General features: G+C 40.6%; 1 protein-coding gene across 1 annotated transcript in view; it reads right to left on the bottom strand.

Annotated features, from left to right (window-relative positions):
* Nucleotides 1-22,493, bottom strand: part of LOC126480772 (protein bric-a-brac 2-like) — a 130,881-nt gene that overhangs the window by 58,828 nt on the left and 49,560 nt on the right. The window contains exons 5-6 of the mRNA XM_050104072.1: nt 20,063-20,250; nt 7,867-8,069 (exon numbers count right to left, since the gene is read on the bottom strand). Coding sequence (XP_049960029.1) covers nt 7,867-8,069; nt 20,063-20,250 — 391 coding nt within the window. The remainder of the gene's footprint in view (nt 1-7,866; nt 8,070-20,062; nt 20,251-22,493) is intronic.

The raw sequence follows: 22,493 nt of genomic DNA, 5'->3' as shown, positions 1-22,493 counted from the left end.
CACTGCCACCATCAATTCCATCGCCAGATGGACCAGTGCCTTCAGGTCGTTCAAAACAGGCATTCTTGGCCAAGCAGCTTGCACCCTTGTCACTGGTACTCTCTTATAGAATTTTGCAGGAGAGCGGCCACCACGCATGACCAAGGCCACACCACTTTTACCCCTACTCATCGGTTCCAGCCTGGAGTCTCCTTCTGCCACTGCCATCACCGCCTGTGGTACATGCTGCAGAGGCCACTGATGCTTCAACAGTTGCCCTGACGCTCACATCGCCGGAGCATTGTTTCCCCAAGAGGGGAAGGAGCCTATACTTAGATAGGTGCCACAGTACCAGGTTGCTGGCACACTACACTTCAAATGTTCCACCAATGGCATCTGTGTGGACTAGCCACCAGAGGCTGCCTGTGGTGGGCTACATGACTTGTGCACATGACACGGCACCCGCCGCACCATTTATTGGAGCTCTGCTCTTTATAAGAGCAGTGCAGCAGGCACTCGCCCTCATATCATGTTCATATTATTTGTCAGCAACTGCTGTATATGTACCTGAATTGTTTCTAAGTTTGTGTCTATGTTCTTAACTGCTGTTCGCTTGTATGCAGAAGAAGAACGAACTTTGGTTCATTGTGGCCATGCTGTTGTTTGTGTCTTATGGTATGGTACAACAGTGTTCCTAACTTTCTTACCATTAAGTTTGATAGAAAAATAACGACAACCTACCTTCCTGCAGTGCAGTGATTACTTCAATGTGGATCAACAAGTTCTGTATTTGTGGAAACAGTAGTTGAAACTGCAATAGTGACAGACACAGATGCTGCAGCTGCAATCAGCCAAAAAGCAAGAGCAATGTCAGCAGTAACTGTAGTTGCAGCAACAGCACCTTGTCAACCAAAGAGCAGAATCAAATGGTTCAAATGCCTCTGAGCACTATGCGCCTAGAACCGCACGGCCACTCCGGCCGGCGAGCAGAATCAGGAGCTGCTGATACAACATGAGTGTCAGGAACAGCACCACCACAGCTAGTGCCTTCTGTCAGTTTCAATGAAGCAGAAAAAATATGGAAAATTTACTCCACAGATTCATCGGAAGGGAAGTAGTATTTCCAACTCGAATCATCTTATTGCTACTTTACTTTTTGACATAGTAAGCTATATAAATTAGTTCAAAAGTTATGGCTGACAGCTGACTGCAGTGGCTGAGACTTTTTTTGAAATTAGTGATTTGGTATCTAATCATTGTAGTCAACAAACTTACATCATAGTCACAATGCTGAAATTTAATCAGTATACCACACAACTAGCTGTTTTAGGTGGCACGAGTCTCTGAACTTCAAGATCTGTCTGCACAGTGCAACATTTCATGTGAATCATGCAACGTGTAATATGCACAGTCTCTTATTCATTTTGCGATAGTTCGATAGTCCCCGGTAAATATTAAAGTTCTGGGAACACAACCACCTCTCAGTGAAGTGTTAGAAACAACCCAAGCATTTGAAACTGTTGTTTCTGCTCACCAGTCTTTTGATAATATTGTTGGTACTGATACACTGTCTTGTAGTTATGTAGCAGGTCAGCTGAGGACATGTGACTTCTCTTCATTGTCAATATTGTCTACTGTCACAAGCCTACTGGTATGCAGCATCACAATGAGAAGGATTAAAGAGTAAATCATCACTTTCAAAATTTTGCCAGATCCTCAGGGACAAGAACGTATAGTTCATCATTGGTCTTCAGATAAAGTGACTCATAAAAGCCATTCCCCCACAGTGTTAACCCATTAGAGTACTCATAAGTTATCAAAATCATATCCCAGGTGCTACAACAAACACAAGAGAACTGCGACACAGTGTCTGTCAGCTGTCATAAGTATGACCACCTTGTCAGGTTGTACCTCAACCATTAGATGTTAAAAATTTGCACAACATACTTGTACATGATATTACAGTAACACCAGCAATCAATGGGGCTGATCAATATTAGCCACGAGATGTTCCAAGTCGACAAAGGAGCAGCTGCGCTGCTGATTCACTTGAGACATACACCAGTGCATACGCTCCCTGCCGCTGCTGCAACTTTAGCAACAGAAAGTCACCTACAGTGCTCAGCTGATACCATTATGGAGTCAGATCAATGTCAAAGCAAGCTACAGAAATGTAGCTACAATATTAATACTTCTTGTAATTTGTTTGTTGGTGTCAACTAATATTATTGGGTGGATTATCAGCAATTGTTTAGACCTGGACTAGGTTGCACAAAAAATTTTCAAGTGCATATTTCACTTAAATGATCCACAAAGCCACATTTTTACAGAGCATTTTCCACAATCATTTGCAATACAGGGCACAGTTAAATCCACGACAGATAGATTGCATGATCATTTTCAACAATCAATAAACATCACAAATTCTCATAACCAAATATCCAATGGGTCTATTACAATATGCAGAGTTTTAATGACCATAATGCTCAGGTAACAGATTCCTTAACCTGAAGCATTACTTGCAAAAGTGATTTTAGTAAACAAATCTCACCAATGTGTATTTGCAGCTTCCCATAGGTGCAAAACAAGGCAAATACTGGTGTTTAACATGCCTCTCAGTATGTATCACTACAATTGGTCACTGTATGGCATGGCCAGTATTCCACAATTTATCAGAGAAATCTCAAACATTCCAAACTGTGCTGCCTACCTTTAAGATGTAACTATAGTAGGACTACTCAAAAACAACATATGGCTAGTCTAGAAGCATTGTTTGTCTGCCTACAAGAAGACGAGTTGTATGGCCAACATGGCAAATGTAGGTTCTGTGTGCTGAGCATAAATATCTAGGGCATATTTTGAAAAGAGTAATATGTGAACGCCATTGATAAACTGCCACTGACATAAAATTTAAAAGAGTCATTTCTGGATAAAGTTAACTATTGGGGTGAATTTGTACCCCATGTGGTCCACAATGCTTATCCACTAAAGTAACTTCACACTAAAAGTGACAAATGTGAGTGGTCCGAGGTATGCCACCAAGCCTTGCTGAAATTGAAAAATACGTGTTTTTAAGTTGTGGTCCATAGTGACACTCATGCTAGACAAACATCTCACTCTGGCAGGCAACATATCACAATGCAGAATAGGGGCCATGTTGGTGCACAAGCACACTGATAGCAAGGAAGTGAAGTGATGGAACAGTAAGAACTTTCACTGTGGCTCGCTGTAACTATTAAAAGATTGAGAAAGAGGTATTAATAATAGTAAGTGTTTTGTTTTATAGTTCAAAGATTTGGCTGATGCACCTTCCACACTAGTCTGTCCTATGCAAGCAAGCTTCTTCATCTCTACATATCTACTGCTACCTACAGCCCTACACCCTTTGAACATGCTTACTGCATTACAGCCTTGGTCTCCCTCCACAATTTTTAACCCCTCCCCCCCCCCCCCCCTACACACACACACACACACACACACACACACACACACACACACACACACACATCCTCCTTCCATTAACAAATTGACAATACCTTGGTGCCTCATGCTTTCTTCAATTAAATTTGATATCTCTTGTGTTATCCAAGGATTTCTTTTTGGTCTTGTCCTTAGCCCTATTTGATTGTCTGTTTCCTCCTATACTACTTCATCTGTCACAGGTACCCATTCTTTTTCTATTGTATTATTTTCCCGCATTTGAATTATTCACTGCCTTCGGCTCCCTTTGAAACTCTCAACAACCATCTGTTTCTTGCAATTTATTTGGCTCATACCTGCTTAATTCCATACATTTCTGTAAGTTCTTCTGTAATAAACTGAAGTTCGTATCTAATAAATTATGGTCAGAGTCCACACCAGCCCCTGAAAACTTTTTGCAGTTTAAAATCTGGCTCTGACATCTCTGTCTTACCATTGTGTAACATTCCTACAGCCTTACAGTGCCTCCAGGTCTCTTCTACGTATACAACCTCCTTCTGTGATTCTTAAATGAAGTACGATTACATGCCAGCTTCCCATTTCATTCTTCTACCGCAATCCATGTTCTCCTACTCTTTTTCCTTGTCTCCCTTTTTCTCCTGTTTTATATTAGTCCTTTCCTATGATGAAATTTTCATCTCCCTAAACTACCTTAATAATATCTTTTCCCTCATTCATACATTCTTTCAACCTCTACATCATCTCTGGAGCTAGAAGACATATACCTACTCCTGAATTACCTATATTTAATTTGGTGTTGATAACCCCAACAATTCTTTACAAGGTGAAAACATTTTGTGTATACTTCTATGAAACCAATTTCATCAATCACAGGCCACAAACACCTGTTCGCTGGCACAGTGACTCCACTGTTGGGGGGGCTGCACTAGAGTGGTTACAATTAAAACGTACACCATTGGCTGACCATGCATGATGCAAATGAAGATTCCTTGCTGCAGGCACTTCTGAGGTCCAGTGCAGAAAATGATCAGAAGAAACCCTTCATTTCACCTTAAACAACAATGCACACCAAAACATAGATGACTTCCCAGTGTGCTATAACAGACTGAGATTTACCAAGTGAATAATACAATACACAACTAACACACATCACGATACACAATAATTTCACTGTGTAAACATATACATATGATCATGCTGTAATCTTTCAACTAACACTGATCTTTGTGTATGACAATTAATTCATAAAAGAAAGTAAATAAATGGAATTCTATTTATTGATGAAACAAATTGCTCATAGTGTAAATGGCTTTCGGTTTATTAGCTTCCAGCATGAGCTGGAATAGTGTGTTTTGTATAAAATTTTAAAAAAACTGCAGCATTAGAGTCACCACTATTCTTAGCAAGTAAAATATTAATTTATTTTTAATAAAAACTTGCATAACATAATATTAATTGTTAAAAATATTCATCTTACAAAATTTAGCACTGGAAAGCTCTGCATGTTATGAAACTATTTATGTGACATGTATCTAAGTTTTCTGCAGACCATGCTGTCGGAAAAAAATGTCCAAGTTTCTGTTCATTGTAAACTACACAAATTTTTATTGAAATAATACTGAAAACATGACACAGTGTCAAGATTCTGTATAAGGGTCAGTGTTAGGCCAATCAGGGGAATTGTTGAGTTTTTGTGGTGAGTGGTGGCTGTAAGAAGATGCAATGAAAAAAAAAATTATGTAAAACATCATGACACATATGTTGGACACTTTTTATCTCAAAGAGTAAAAACCTAAATTTTCATATGTGTCCAGTGGAAACAGAAAATATACAACTGTTGGACTACTTCAGTGAAGCAGAATAATACAATAATTTGATCAATAATCTTGGACACCCCAATAAATTAAGATAAGTATAAAACCAGATAAGAATCAAACCAATAGTGTATCGTTCCCTACACAAAGAACTATTTTCCTATCTTTTCAGATAACTTTTTTACATACAGAACAGAGCACACTGTCTGAAACAAAATTTAAGTTTAGGTCTTATATGTGAGCAGGAACATTGCACCAGTAACTGTTCATGGAGTGTCAGCAACAAGGTTATGTCATCAGGTAAGCAGGAATGGACAGAGCACCTTCTGGGAAGTACAGACTCAAAGGAGGAGGAGGAGAAAAGGAAGAGGAAGAAGGATGTCTGGTTATTATGTCAGAAACATTCTGCTTCTGTATCCTTCATGCCTTGCACTGGAGGATGACCAGAATGAAGGCACACATTACATTTATCCACCTAGAATCAACACTGTGATTAAGCACACCACAGACTGTTGTACCTGTGATCAAAGTCACAGCTGGATATGATCAGCTGACCAGCACTGAAATCAATTTCAGCCGCAACAAATATCAGAAGATTCACTCCTCATTCCCACCCCTCATCCACACTCATCGAGAACGTCAGGTATCTGTATACAACTCGGCTCATCCTTGTTTACACTACAGATTTTGCATGCGGACTGTCTATTAGGTTTACCATTACTTCAAGAGTATTAAGGTTAAGATTTAGTTCTCAATGCACTTGTTGGATAAATCACCAGTAACTACCACACATATCAATAGTCCATTCTTTGCAACTCTACTATGAAAAAATCTTCTGCAGCACCACTACCGCAACAATGCTTAGAAACAAATGCCAGTCTCAGCCTTTACAGTGTTCTTGTCTTTCTTACAATCAGTTCAAATGGAAAAGTTGGTACTACTCTCAAGAGCCAAAGAAACTGGTACAACTGCCTAATACCGTGTCGGGTTCCTGCGAGCATGCAGAAGTGCACAACACGATGTGGCACGGACTCGGTTAATGTCTGAAGTAGTGCTGGAGGGAACTGACACCGTGAATCCTTCAGGGCTGTCCATAAATCCTAAGAGTACAAAGGGGTGGAGATCTCTTATGGACAGCATATTGCAAAGCATTTCAGATAAGCTCAATAATGTTCATGTCTGGGGAGTTTGGCGGAGAGCAGAGGTGTTTACACTCAGAAGAGTGGTACTGGAGCCACTCTGTAGCAATTCCGGACACGTTGGATGTTGCACTGTCCTGGAATTGTCCAAGTCTGTTGGTATGCATAACAGACATGAATGGTTGCAACTGATAACTGATCGACAGGATGTTTACGTACATGTTACCTGTCAGAGTTGTATCTAGATGTATCAGGGGTCCCATGTCACCCCACCTGCACATGCCCCACACCATTACAGAGCCTCCACCAGCTTGAACAGTCCCCTGCTGACATACAGGCTCCGTGGAGACTGGAATAGAAGGGAGAACCGATAGAGGTACTCAAAGTAGCCTCCACCATACACCGTCAGATGGCTTGCGGAGTATGGATGTAGATGTAGATGGATTCATGAGATTGTTTCCATACCCTTACACATCCATCTGCTCGATACAATTTGAAACAAGACTCATCTGAGAAGACAAAATGTTTCCAGTCATCAACAGTCCAATGTTGGTGTTGACAGGCTCAGGCGAGGTATAAAGCTTTGTGTCAAGTGGTCATCAAGGGTAAACGAGTGGGCCTTCACCTCTGAAAGCCCATATCAATGATGTTTCGTTGAATGTTACGCATGCTGACATTTGATGATGGCCCAGCATTGGAATCTGCAGCAATTTGCCGAAGGGTTACACTTCTGTCATGTTGAATGATTCTCTTCAGTCATCGTTGGTCCAATTCTTGTAGGATTTTATCCGGCCACGGCAAAGCAGGAGATTTGATGTTTTACTGGATTCCTGATATTACAGTACACTCGTGAAATGGTGATACGGAAAATCCCCACTTCATCACTACCTCAGAGATGCTGTGTCCCATTGCTCGTGTACCCACTATAACACCATGTTGAAACTCACTTAAATCTTGATAACATGCCATTGTAGCAGCAGTAACCAATCTGACAACTGTGCCAGACAGTTGCTGTCTTATATAGGTGTTGCCGACTGCAGCACCGTATTCTGCCTGTTTACATATTTCTGTATTTGATTATGCATGCCTATACCAGTTTCTTTTCTGCTTCAGTGTACTAGTTTCTAATCACAACTGAACGCCTGCTCCACAAGCAAGAAGACTGTCATGTTGTGATTACATAGGTATTGGGCAATTGTGGGAAAATCCCATGTTATTTGTCAAGATGCATTTTTATCTTTGCAAATTTTATTGGTCAAAACAAACATTGGCATAAAATTGGGAAAGAAGCATAAAAAATTATGGCCTTATTGCAACTGCAATTCAGAAACATTATGCGATTGTCTTTATATACTTTCAGGGCAAAATGGACTAGCCACATTCACAGGAAACATTGGCCTGTCCCCTGACTGAATAGAGTTATCTCTGATGATCACACAGAATCTGATGGGGAAATAACATTAACATTATAGCGTCACAGCCTGAGGCCTCACCTGCAAGTCAGAGGACACAGCGTTGAGGTTCTCTCCACGCTCCAGGGCCTGTATGGCTGCCTGCCGCCTCTCCCGACTCAGGCCCTGGTGGAGCTTGGACCGCCTGCTCAGCACCACACCTGCACCTTCCTTGTGGACACGCCGCCACAGCACTGTCTTTGGTATTTTGTACTGCTCAGCAGCCTGTTGCAGGCTTGCTCCACCTTATGCCAACAGATTAGACAGTAAATGACTAGCTGAACAGGACACGCTTCATTATGTCTTTTTTTCATTTGTTTTCTGCATTCGAAAAAAAAAAAAAAAAAAAAATCAATTAACCATCTAATTTGTGTGGCACCTAACTTATAAACAACATTTGGTGTTTTTCTTTCAGGTACAAAAAAGAAAATGTTTTGTGGCTGTCTAACAAGTGACCACACTGATTTGTTATCCACAAAAGAAACCAGGTTCTTCTAAATTCACTCTAAAACTTTGGAATGTTTGCCATTTTGATTTTCTGATAGTCGTACTACACACCAATCTTACTGGAATTTGCAGCCTTGTACAGTTGAATGGTAAGATAGTTGAAATTAGTGGAATTTGTGGTACGAATATCAACTTATATTTTGTTTTTACAGTTAATTTTTCCACTTCCATAGGGTTGTTTAGAAGCTTTTTTTGCAAGAACAAACCAGGAACATTGATGGATTTTAGGACATGTGTTGGGTAGTTTAAATTTGTGTGTTGCTTCATCATTATATCAATGGATTTAAATGTGTTTTCCTCCCCTGGCATCATATTCACTTATTTGTTTGTTCAACTACATCATTTTTGTTACTAAAATTGTTGGCTCACACAATCATTTTCTGTTTACACAGTTTCTCTCTACAGATAGATACACTTTTCAGACAAGTTGTCACTCCGTTTTTGCTATGTTGCACGACTCATCAGTTGAGATGATCTAATCGGAGTGCAGATCAAAGTAGTATGTGGCATTTCCAAGTTGTATCATAGAACATTCGGGAATATTTGTAAAAGCTCAAGAACATTATAGAACCATCTTGAATTTTTTATCCCTTGCAGAACATCCTGATGCAAGAGAGACAGAATTACCACCATGTTGTGATGGCGACCATGTCAAACAATTATACCTCACAACCACAACACCTACCACCACACAACCACTATAATGCAGAATAGGGAACTACGAGTAGCATCTGACAAAAAAACAGTAATTGGTGGTGGGTGTATTTCTGCATATTAAAAGGTTTGTGCAGAATAATGGACAAAAATGTAATAAAATTAAATCAAATGAAAAGTAAAAGGAAAGAAAGCATGAGTAAACAGGAAATAAAGATGAATTTATTGGCAACTATTCCATTTTTCGATTGCTTGTGGTTTATGACTGAACAAAATACTTTTTGTCCAAACTAGTTCAAGCAATGTGAAGTTTTAAAGTAATAACATTTTTTTTTTAATTTTTATTCTGCTGGACTACTGTATCTTAAAACACATGTCACCAGACCTTTTTTAAATAAAAACATCTAAATAATAAAACGTTTCAATCATTAATATGGAAGACTAAGTTCTTCAAATAACTCAGAAAAAGTATGACTGAGAAACTCAATTAAAGTCAAGCTATGAAAAGTAGGAGCATCATATTGGTGAGGGAGAGAGCTTATCCTCTTTATAGTTACATTTACATATCTAAATCCCTTTCCCTTGACCTAAAACTCACACTTCTGGCTTATAGGAGACCACTCATTGAAAAACAGTACCATTCAGTTTTCGATAGGTCCACACCCAAAGAAAGAAAACTTGCTAGCTTTCACGCAAACATGCGCGCACACTCATAAGCAAACACACGCACGCCTACGCCCTTACATGGTGCTGGGTGGACATACAGTGACAGTGCAGCATTTTGGCAGGTGGACAGGGTTTTATTCAGGGTTGTGTCAGGCGGGGCAGGTAGAAGGATAGCGAAGCAGATTGAGGGACTGAGGATGGTTTCCTAGCAGCTCACAGAGAAGCAGCTGCTTTGCTGTCTAGCAGTTCGGAGATGCAGCGATGGCAAGTAAACAGGCTCAGCATGTGAGGCATTGTTGTCGGAGCCAGTGAGGAGTGGCACATGCTGAAGGTCATATAGGGACATGAACTGGGAGAGAGTGACTATTGGAGGATTGAGAAATCGTTGAGTGATGGGTATGGAGACAGTAAAGGATGTGTTGTAAGGCTAATTTTTATCTGTGAAGTTCAGAGAAGTTGGTGGTAGAGGAAAGGATTCAGATGGCCCAGGTTGTGAAACAGCCACTGAAATCGAGCATCTGTGCTCAACTGCATATTGTGCCAAAAGATGGTGAACTTTGTTCTTGGTAATAGTTTGACAATGTCAATTAATCCTGACGGACAGTTGGTTGATAGCAATACAAACATAAAAAGCTGTGTTTGTAGCAGTTGGTATATGGCATGGCTGCTTTCACAGATGTCCTGGCTTCTGCAGAGGTAGTACTGGACTAGGAACTGCAGGGTGAGGGGTTAGGAGTGGGAGTAGCACAGGGATGGACTAGAATATCGCGTGTGTTGGGTGGGCAGTGGAACACCAATTTAGGAAGGTTGGGAAGGAACTTGGCTAGGATGTCCCTAATTTTAGGACATGATGAGAGAGAATCAAAACCCTGATGAAGGATATGAAATATTTATTTCAGTATGGAATAGTTGTTTCAGTATGGGATAGCTGTTTCAGTCCAGGATTATACTGGAGACTGGGCCTGAAAGCAGCTATGTCATATACCAATTCTGCTGCAAGCACCACACAGCTTTTTATGCTGGTGTGGCTACTAACCAGCTGTCCAGCATGAGGAATAGCCACCGCTAAACTGTTGCCACGAACAGAGTTGACAACCCACTGCTTGTTCCATTTCATAGCCCTACAAATTATAATACCAGGGTATTTGTATGACTTGACTGATTTAAATTGTAGCTCACATGATATTGTGAAGCGCACTGTTTTTCGTTTCTGACCATTTAAAGGAAGTTGCCATCTTTGCACCAGTCTGAAATCCTATCAAGACCTGAATGAAAATTTGTGCTTTGTTAATGACGATTTCAGTCCATGAAAGAGACTGCTTATAAATACCGGCAATGAACAATTTGGAGATATTCTTCAGCATCCTACATATTCCTCCCAGATGGGCTGTTAAGTCAAGATTAAACTGTCTGCAGTGTCCATGAAGGCATTTAAGTAGTCATTCTTCACACACTCCATATGTGACTGGAACAGGAAGAAATCGTAACATGTTGTACAATCCTCAGTACCCTCTGCCATGCACTTTGCAGACATCTGCAGAATATATATATATGTAGATATAGATTATAATGTGCACAAGAGAAATCAATATTATTTGTCTTTTATTAATTTTTTTAATAGTAGTACCAAGCCGAAAGATGTTTTTGTGTTGAGAGACATAACTGGCTTCCTCCCATGAGACTCAGCCATACCAAAGGCACATTCAGTGCCGGGCAGGATGGTTTTCTTGCTCCAACGAAATCAAAGGCTATACTGGCAGTAGCATAGCTAAGCTACTGGTAGGGTCATTTCAGACGGATAAGTCTCAACAGCCAGAGGAACTGTATCTCACATGGTGGAGGGAGGAGGAGATTGGGAGGGGGGGGGGGGGGGGCTCTGTAGGCATAGGGAAGCCATATCTCTCAAGGGAGTAAACCCCAAGGGAATATCCTGGTCCTCTAGACTGGGGTTGGGCCTGGGGGTAAAAACCCCAACCCATACAGTGGAATTGTTGCAGATACTATACATTGGCCTTGGAAGGATACTGATTATAGGATGTCAATCCAGCAAGGAAAAAGGTCAACAAAAAGGAAAATGGATATTATGATAGCCACCTGGAATATGAAGACACTTAGGAGACCTGGTAGACTGCAAGAAATGGATACGTATACAGTAAAAATAGCGGCACTACAAGAAATTTGTTGAAAAGGACAGGGAACAATAGCATCAGGGTAACACATGCTGATCTATAGTAGAGGGGATATATGCCATCACGGTACTGGATTCATAATACACAGGTCAATGAGGGTAAATGTAGTTTCACAGCACTTAGTGATAGGTTTTTTTCTTTGAGATTTAGGGTAAAATTTTTTAATGTTATGATGATGTGTGCCTACACCCCCACAAAGGATGCAGATGATGAGGAAAAGGATGCATTTTACTCCAAACTGGAGGAGTAAATCAGTGAAGTCCAAAGGTGTGATGGGAAAAAGAGGCCTTACAGTCTCAATGCAAAAATGGGAAAGACAAAGTGTACAGAAACATACCAGGGAAAGAGCACCTGCACAAAGTCAGTAATGATAATGAACTATGGTTGATACACTCTGCCACTGGGATGGCATCTAAGGAAAGAGGGTAAGAAGTGCATTTGGGTATTGCCAGACAGAGTTACAAGAAATGAAACACCAAGGTAATTATAGTGAAATAGCATGCAACAGTCATTATGGAAATTAGTAGCTGGAGAAGGGAAGATGGAGACACAGACCATTAACTAGTGTGAGCCAGATGCAGACAGAAGATACACCTGGTAAGAAAAAGGGTAGGAGAAAAGTGGAACACAATATGCAAGGACTACAAATTAAAGAAATGCAACACAATTACAAAAAGATATTAAAAGAGATTTTTAAGGCAAGAAGCAACACATGGAAAGAAGGGGATGTGGAAACTAAATGAGAAATACTGACAACAAGCATCAGTGTAACAGCAGAGGAAATACTGGGGAGGGTAGAACATAAAAGAACATTTAAATGGTTTAATGGGAGTGCTTACTGGTATCCAAAAGAGAAGTGAAGTGAGGCAAAGAATGCTGCAACAGAAAACTAGACTAGCAATGGAAAAGTATAGAGAGAAGAGGGAAAGAGCAGATAAGTTATGCAAAGGCAAAGAAAAGGAAGTATGAAAGAAGAAGACATTGTAGTTGCGTCAAATGAAGAATGATAATGAGATACGAAAGTTCTATGAAAGACCCAGTGAAGTGAGGACAGCATTCCAGCCAAGAGCTGTCTTCTATACGGATAAAGATGAAAATATAATTGGAGATAAAAGCAAAACTTTTGGAAGATGGCAAGAGTATTTTACTGAGTTACTCAATGGAAAGAGAGGAGGTAGCAGAGAAGAAGTCTTGAATGAGGAGGCGCAACCGGATTTGGAATTGAATTTAGAATTACAAGCAGAGGAGCAGAAAGACGAACCACTAGACTTAGAAGAGGTGAAGAATGCAATTAAAAACTCAATGGATCATAAGGCAACAGGAGAAGATGGCACACATTAAAATTTAAGGGAAAGATGATGGGACTAGTGGTAATGAAATGTTAATGAATCTAACAAAATATGCATAAAAGAAAAAATGCCTAAGAATTGACTCGTGAGAATGATCTGCCCTTTATATAAGAAAGTTGTTACGCTAGAGTGCAGCAGTTACTACAAGTTCAGTCTCTTAAGTACAACATATAAGTTGTTCAGAAAGATTTTACCCTCTGGATTAGAATGCCGTGTGGAAAGGATACCTGGAGATTATAAGGCTGGATTTAGGAGCAATAGATCTCCAATGGACCAGATACTTTTCTTGAAGAAAGTGCTAGAGAAATTTTATGAATATGACAAAAAAATTCATCATCTGCACATTGACTTTAAATAATAAACATATGGTGCTCTAGATGTGAACAAGGTTCTGCAAATTATTAAAGATTTCAGAATTAAGTTGGAAGAAATGGATTGCAAGGTCAGAATAGAAAGAGTTGTCAGAAGAGATTCATGTAGAGAGGTGGCTGTGGCAGGGTGATGTGATCTCTGGTGTACTCTTCTACTTAGCAATAGAGAAGGCACTGTGGTAAATGCCAATAAACCCACAAGGGAACAATTTTTAACCAGAAGGTCTAGGTGATGGTATACACTGATGATGTGGCATTAATTGCAAGGAATATCAGACATTTGAAGGATAATTAAGCTGCATTGAAGGAGCAGTGTGGAAGGAAGAGAATAAAAACAAAACAAAGTACATGGTGATGGGAGGTTTTGGTAAGGATATAGGAGAGACTTCAACAGAAATAAATGGGAAAGAATATCAAAGAGTGGAGGAGTTTATCTAAGTTTGATAACAATAGGACAGCAGCAGAATTGAAAAAGGGATAGCAAGTGGAAACTGATGCTATTATTCCTTGCAGAATATCTCGAACTCCAGAAATTTTAGTAGGAATACAAAAATCAAAATATATTTCACTGTATTAAGATCTATAGTACTGTATGGATCAGAATGCTGGGTAATGACTACAAAGGAAAAAGGCTGTTGTAAAGATGGGAAAGAATGATACTGAAAGATATTTGGGGCAGTGAGAGAGGAAGAAATCAGGAGAATAAGGACAAATGCAGAACTGTAGACACTTTTTAGTAAATAATGAAACTCAAGCAAGGAAGGATAACATGGGCTGGTCATGTACAGAGAATGAAAATCAGTGTGTTAAGAAAGTGACTATAGGAAAGCTCAAGGTGAGAAGGAGAAACGGAAGAACCAGGAAATGGTGACTTGAAGATACGGAAAAGGAGCTCAAAGCTGTGGGAATTATGAATTTGATAAGAAAAGCAATGGACAGAGAGAAATGGATGCAGGTAACAAAAGGGGCTGACTAATAAGTGAGTGAGTAAATCAATATGTAACTGGAAACAGTTGTGCATATGTAATAAACAACAAAGTAACTAATGTCATTTTCAATTCTAAATTTGACCAATGTTAACTGAGAAAACTTAGTCTTTCAGGGAAAGATAGTAGTTAGGATCTTGCACCTGAAATTGAAATCTTTATTTTTGGTTAGTATGCAAGTTGGAAGGGCTCAGCATGTATGTTTCATTTCTTTTTAAAATGGAGGGAAAGGTTTATTGAGACAGGTGAAAGGTCAATTTGGCTAAAAGCTCAGTTTCATATGTCCTGTATATTTTATTGAAATAAACTTACAATGTGTCAATGAAATGAACTTGTCTCTATGTGCCCCACTACTGTTGTTTTGAACCGAAAGGATTACCAGTCAGATTCATCCACTTACAAACCCTACCACAGTGAATCCCATTCCAGATATCTAGTATGATCTCCAGTCTATCCCAGAACCTCTCGCCAAAGCCCATCTCTCTCCTCTACCCTACCATTCCCCACAATCCTACTTTCTACATGCTTCCTAAAGTCCATAAATCCAACCATCCAGGATACCCCACTGTGGCCGGTTACTGTGCCCCCACAGAAAGAATCTCAGCTCTTGTAGAACACCACCTTCAGCCTATTACCCAAAATATATCCCACTATGTAAAAGATACCAATCATTTTCTTCATCGACTCTCCAGAGTTCCTATTCCTTTAACACATGGTGCCCTGCTTGTCACTATTGATGCCACCTCCCTTTACACTAACATCCCTAATGCCCATGGCCTTATCATTATCGAACACAACCCTTCCCAACGCATGACAGATTCCAAACCAACCTCCTACTTCCGAGTCACCAAGATCAACTATATTCTCACCCACAATTACTTCTCCTTTGAAGTCATTGCCCACAAACAAATCTGGGATACAGCTATGGGCACCCACATGCCAACTTATTCATGGACCACCTAGAGGAATCCTTCCTAAACACTCAGAATCTCGAACCCCTCACCTGGTTCAGATTCAGTGATGACATCTTCGTGATTTGGATCAACTGTGAGGACACCCTATCCAAATTCCTCCAGAACCTCAACACCTTCTCCCCCCCCTCCCCCATAAGACCTGCTCAACCTATCAAGGCACCTTCCTCAATGTTGACTTCCACCTCAAAGATGGCTATATCAGACACTCTGTCCATATCGAGCCTACCAACCATCAACAATATCTCCACCTCGACAGCTCCCAACCATTCCATACCAACAAGTTCCTTCCATAAGGCCCAGCCATCCATGGCCATCACATCTGTATTGACAAGTGGTAACTCTCAAAATATACTGCGGGTCTCACTGAGGGCTTTACAGATTGTAGTTACCCTCCCACCCTTGTACAAAAACAGATCTCCCGTGCCTTATCTTTTAAGTCACCCACCACCTCCCAAAGCACCACCGCCTGGCCACAAACGAGCATTCCCCTCATGACTCAGTATCACCCAGGACTGGAGCAACTGAATTACATTCTCTGCCAGGATTTCGACTACCTCTTGTCACGCCCTGAAATGAGATATGTCCTATCCACTATCCTTGCCACTCCTCTCACAGCGTACTCCATTCATACACAAGCCCTGCTCCCAACCCCTTGCCTCATGGTTTATATCCCTGTAACAGACCTAAATGCAAGACCTGTCCCATACGTCATCCCACCACCACCTACTCCAGTCTAGTTACAAGCATTACCTATCCCATCACAGGCAGAGCTACCTGTGAAACCAGTCACATGATCTACAAGCTAAGCTGCATCCACTGTGCTGTTTCTACATGGGCATGACAACCAACAAGCTCTCTGTCTGCAAGAATGGCCACTGACAAACTGTGGCCAAGAAACAACTGGACCACCCTGTTGCTGAGCACTCCGCCCAACACAACATCCTTCATTTCAGTGACTGCTTCACAGTCTGTGCCATCTGGATCCTTCCTGCCAACACCAGCTTTTCTGAAATGTGCATGTGGGAACTCTCCTTGCACTATATCCTATGTTCCCATAAATTTTCTGGCCTCAACCCTTCGTTCGTCATTGTCCTAACCCATCTAGCCCCTTCCTTGTCACTCCAGAACTACACAGCCCACTATTCCACCAACACACCCAGTCTTTTTACTGCCCTCCTTTTCCGCTAACCTCCCCCTCTCTCCCCTGCCCTCTATCTAACCTCCCGACTGCACCTAGCTGCCCCACTCTCCACCTCATCCCTCCACACTCACAAGAGCACTTTACATCACCCACCCCAACATCCTCCTTACCTCCACACAGTTGCCTCTCCCATAATACCCTGCTGCTCACAGTCTGGCTCAGCTGCCAGAGACTGTGGTCAAGTGAGTGAGTTGCGTTTATGTGTGTGCATGTTGTCTACTTTTGACAAAGGCCTTTTTCGCTGAAAGCTAACATTCTGACAGTCTTTTTGTAGTGCCTTTAGTGCCTTCCTGCAACTCAGCATCTCCACTATATGGTGAGTAGCAACTGTGCTTTTTATTATATTGTTACATTCTACCATGGATTTTCCATTGTCTTAAGATTTAGTATATCTCAAGAATATTAGACTTTATTACTTGCTCTGTTGTATTAAAAAAGACAATAAAATAAAAGTAAACACATATGTTTTTTTACACTTGTAAGACTGGATTAATGCACTCAAACAAAAAGAAAATTTTCATACAATTACTTTTAGCAATAATGGTACAATCAGAAATAGCAATTCCAAACAAGCTTCACCATGCACTTAGAAGGAAAGCTACATCCATGATTAATACATTACTGGCCATTAAAATTGCTACACCAAGAAGAAATGCAGATGATAAACATGTATTCATTGGACAAATATATTATACTAGAACTGACATGTGATTACATTTTCACGCAATTTGGGTGCATAGATCCTGAGAAATCAGTAACCAGAAAAACCACCTCTGGCCGTAATAACGGCCTTGATATGCCTGGGCATTGAGTCAAACAGAGCTTGGATGGCGTGTACAGGCACAGCTGCCCATGCAGCTTCAACACGATACCACAGTTCATCAAGAGTACTGACTGGTGTATTGTGACGAGCCAGTTGCTCAGCCACCATTGACCAGACGTTTTCAATTAGTGAGAGATCTGGAGAATGTGCTGGCCAGGGCAGCTGTCAAACATTTTCTGTACCCAGAAAGGCCTGTACAGGACCTGCAACATGCGGTTGTGCATTATCCTGCTGAAATGTAGGCTTTCGCAGGGATCAAATGAAGGGTAGAGCCAAGGGTCATAACACATCTGAAATGTAACGTCCACTGATCAAAGTGCCGCCAATGCGAACAAGAGGTGACCGAGATGTGTAATTAATTGCCACCCCGTACCATCACGCCAGGTGATACGCAAGTATGGCAATGACGAATACATGCTTCCAATGTGCGTTCACCGCAAAGTCACCAAACACGGATGCGACCATCATGATGCTGTAAACAAAACCTGGATTCATCCGAAACAATAACGTTTTGCCATTCGTGCACCCAGGTTTGTCACTGAGTACACCATCGCAGACACTCCTGTCTGTGATGCAGTGTCAAGGGTAACCACAGCCATGGTCTCTGAGCTGATAGTCCATGCTGCTGCCAACGTTGCCCAACTGTTTGTGCAGATGGTTGTTGTCTTGCAAATGCCCCCATCTGTTGACTCAGGGATCGAGACGTAGCTGCATGATCCGTTACAGCCATGCGGCTAATATGCCTGTCATCTCGACTGCTAGTGATACGAGGCTGTTGGGATCCAGCACGGCGTTCCGTATTACCCTCCTGAACCCTCTGATTCCATATTCTGCTAACAGTCATTGGATCTCGACCAACGCGAGCAGCAATTTCGCAATATGATAAACCGCAATCACAATAGGCTACAATCTGACCTTTATCAAAGTCGGAAACGTGATGGTATGCATTTCTCCCCCTTAAACGAGGCATCACAACAACGTTTCACCAGGCAACACCAGTTTTGCTGTTTGTGTATGAGAAATCAGTTGGAAACTTTCCTCATGTCAGCACATTGTAGGTGTCGCCACCGGCGCCAACCTTGTGTGAATGCTCTGAAAAGCTAATCATTTGCATATCACAGCATCTTCTTCCTGTCGGTTAAATTTCGGGTTTGTAGCATGTCATCTTCGTGGTGTAGCAATTTTAATGGCCAGTAGTGTAATACACAATAGTTCTAAAACAAACTAGTGAACTATAAAAATCAGTTACAGTACTATGAAACTTTTAATGGGAAAACATCAAAGGAAGCTTATTTTTCTATGTGATATAATGAAATTCTGTGAGTACAAAATTAAAGCCAAAAAATTTATTCAGCCATTTAATTTATATTTGAAGTGAAAAATTTCAGTGTGACATGTACAATATTATAGTCCTTAATATACCTAAAAGAATTTCTACTACTGCTTATCAACTGTCCTACGAGTTACTTGATTTTGGAATTAATACCATACCTGATCACAGACACATCTTTTAAGAAAAAAGTATCATAAAATATTGTCTGAACCATATTAATTGTTTTGGTTTAAAAGCGCCATATTATGAGGATAAGCCACGATAACTCACTTTAATATATAATGAAGCATATTGATCACTGGAGTACAATTCATATGTGTAGTTACTGTCATTATAAGGCAAAGTGCATAGGGAAACAGCAAAATGTTACAATGTGACACCCATGATCAGTAATAATGGCCATCTGCAATAATATCATATTTTATATAATGGAAGGAAACATTCCACGTGGGAAAAATTATATATAAAAACAAAGATGAGGTGACTTACCGAACAAAAGCACTGGCAGGTCGATAGATACACAAACAAACACAAACATACACACAAAATTCAAGCTTTCGCAACAAACTGTTGCCTCATCAGGAAAGAGGGAAGGAGAGGGGAAGACGAAAGGAAGTGGGTTTTAAGGGAGAGGGTAAGGAGTCATTCCAATCCCGGGAGCGGAAAGACTTACCTTAGGGGGAAAAAAGGACAGGTATACACTAGCACACACGTACATATCCATCCACACATACAGACACAAGGCTTGTGTCTGTATGTGTGGATGGATATGTACGTGTGTGCTAGTGTATACCTGTCCTTTTTTCCCCCTAAGGTAAGTCTTTCCGCTCCCGGGATTGGAATGACTCCTTACCCTCTCCCTTAAAACCCACTTCCTTTCGTCTTCCCCTCTCCTTCCCTCTTTCCTGATGAGGCAACAGTTTGTTGCGAAAGCTTGAATTTTGTGTGTATGTTTGTGTTTGTTTGTGTATCTATCGACCTGCCAGCGCTTTTGTTCGGTAAGTCACCTCATCTTTGTTTTTATATATAATATCATATTTTATTAAGACATTGTAATTATGAGTGCTTCTTCAGCTTCTGGGCTATTCCACAGTGAACAATTAATGATGACAAATACTGTTACAGAATCTGGTTTGTGTTGCAAGCCTTGAATGTAAAAATATATATTACTGTTACAAAACAAACCTGTAACAGCTCGAACAGCAGCCTGTACATTTTCTCCGGAATGTTCACGCCTCGTCATGGTAGGAACTATTCCTTTGGCGCATGCTCGTACATACAGAGTTGAGCGTGGTATGCGGTGTGCAGCAGCGGTCTCAACAAGAGGGCGTCCATCTCGAATTTCTGCCAATGCTGCCTCCATGCTTTCATCACTGGTTAAGAAATTGTAAAATAGAAAAAAACTTAACTTAAAAAAAACTTAACTGAAGAAGACAATGATACACGGAAGTAATGGTACACAGTATGGTCAATTCTATCTGTATACTTTTCAACAAAAATGTATTCAAACTTCATGTCCCTCCCTCCCACCCCTGTAACCCCTCTTGTTATACAATCAGTACATGTTGGAAGACAGTGGAGCAGACCAAAATTCTCTCTTATGAAAAGTTGTAGCAGCAGGTAGTATACAATGTGCTGGAGGAAGACTAATGACTTATGAATCAGTCATGTTATGCACACATTATTTAAATTGTGAGGCAATTGTGAGTACTAGACAGACCTTCCTTCTATTTACTTTATGACCTTTCATTTTCTATATGTAACAAAAACATTGTAATGCCCCAACTATATTGAAACTATTGGGCAATAACTTTGCACTACTCGTATGTCATCCCCCACCCACCTCCCTGCCCCTTTCAATCAAAACATGGATCTTGCCAAGATGGGGTGGCTTGCATCCATCAATGATACAGATAACAGCACCGTAGGTGGAACCACAGCAGAGAGGTATCTGTGGAGACACCAGAGAAGCACATGGTTCATTAAGAGAGGCAGTGGTCTTTTCAGTATTTGCATGACCAACAGTCTGAATGATTGACTGACGTGGCCTTTTAACATCAGCCAATATGGACTTACTGTGCTGGTACAGCAAACAGCTGGAAGCAAGGGTAAACTATAACCATCACTTTTCCCAAGGGCACACAGCTCTATGGTATGGTTAAATGACGACGGCACCATCTGGGGTGAAATATTCTGAAGGTAAATTTAGTCCTCCATTTGGACTACTCAGGATGACGTGATCATCAGGAAAAACGAAACTGGCTTTATACAGATCAAAGCATCTAATTTTAGATCCCTTCACTGCGTAGGTAAGTGAGAAAATGGGTAGGTTAAAGTAAGATATAGCGGAAATTTCTGAAGTGTGGTAGCAGGACAAACAGGACTTCCTGCTAAGTGAGTACAGGATATAAATACAAAAACAAATGGGGTCATACTGGAGTATGTCTAATAATGAATAAGAAAAGAGGAATGTTATTAAGTTAGTATGAACAGCATAATGAAGGCATTACTTAGCCAAGACGGACATGAGTCCAACATCCACAACAGTACTGCAAGTTTAAATGCCAACTAACTCTGCAGATGATGAAGGAAGCAGAATAAAGTATTACGAGATAAAATAAATTACTCAGGTTGTTAAGGCACAAAAGAACTTAGTTGTGATTGGGGACTGGAATTCAATAGTAGGAAAAAGAAGAGAAGCAAAAATAAAGGGAGAACACGGACTGGTGGAAAGGAGTGAAAGATGAAGGTACCTGGTAGGATTTTGTACGTAGCACAATTTAATCATCACTAATATTTATTTTAACAATTACAAAAAAAGATGTATACGTGGAAGAGACCTGGAAACACTGAAAGGTTTCAGACTGACCATATAATACCAGTAGTAAGACAAAGATTTTGGAACAAGATTTTAACCTGTAAGACATTTCCAGGGGAAGATGTGGAGTCTGGCCATAGTTTATTGGTAATGAACTATAGATTGAAAATGGAAAAATTGCAGAAATATAGGAAATTAAGGACATGTGACATACATAAGTTAAAAGAACTATAGGTTGTTGAGACTTCCAAAGGGAGCATTGGGCGCTGATTGACTGAAACAGGGGAAAGGAATACAACAGAAGACAAATGGGTAGCTTTGAGGGATGAAATAGTGAAGGCAGCAGAGTATCAATAATGTTAAAAGATATAGACCAGTAACAATCCTTAGATATCACAAGAGAGATTGAATATAATAGAGGGAAACATTCCACGTGGGAAAAATATATCTAAAAACAAAGATGATGAGACTTACCAAACAAAAGCGCTGGCAGGTCGATAGACACACAAACAAACACAAACATACACACAAAATTCAAGCTTTCACAACAAACGATTGCTTCATCAGGAAAGAGGGAAGGAGAGGGAAAGACGAAAGGATGTGGGTTTTAAGGGAGAGGGTAAAGAGTCATTCCAATCCCGGGAGCGAAAAGACTTACCTTAGAGGGAAAAAAGGACAGGTACACACTCGCGCGCGCGCGCACACACACACATCCATCCGCACATACACAGAAATGTCTGCTTGTGTCTGTGTATGTGTGGATGGATGTGTGTGTGTGTGTGTGTGTGTGTGTGTGTG

The sequence above is a fragment of the Schistocerca serialis genome, chromosome 5 (genome assembly GCF_023864345.2).
Source record: "Schistocerca serialis cubense isolate TAMUIC-IGC-003099 chromosome 5, iqSchSeri2.2, whole genome shotgun sequence".
NCBI lineage: Eukaryota > Metazoa > Arthropoda > Insecta > Orthoptera > Acrididae > Schistocerca > Schistocerca serialis.
Note: the sequence above shows the minus strand (reverse complement) of the source record. Positions and strands in the feature narration are given on the sequence as shown.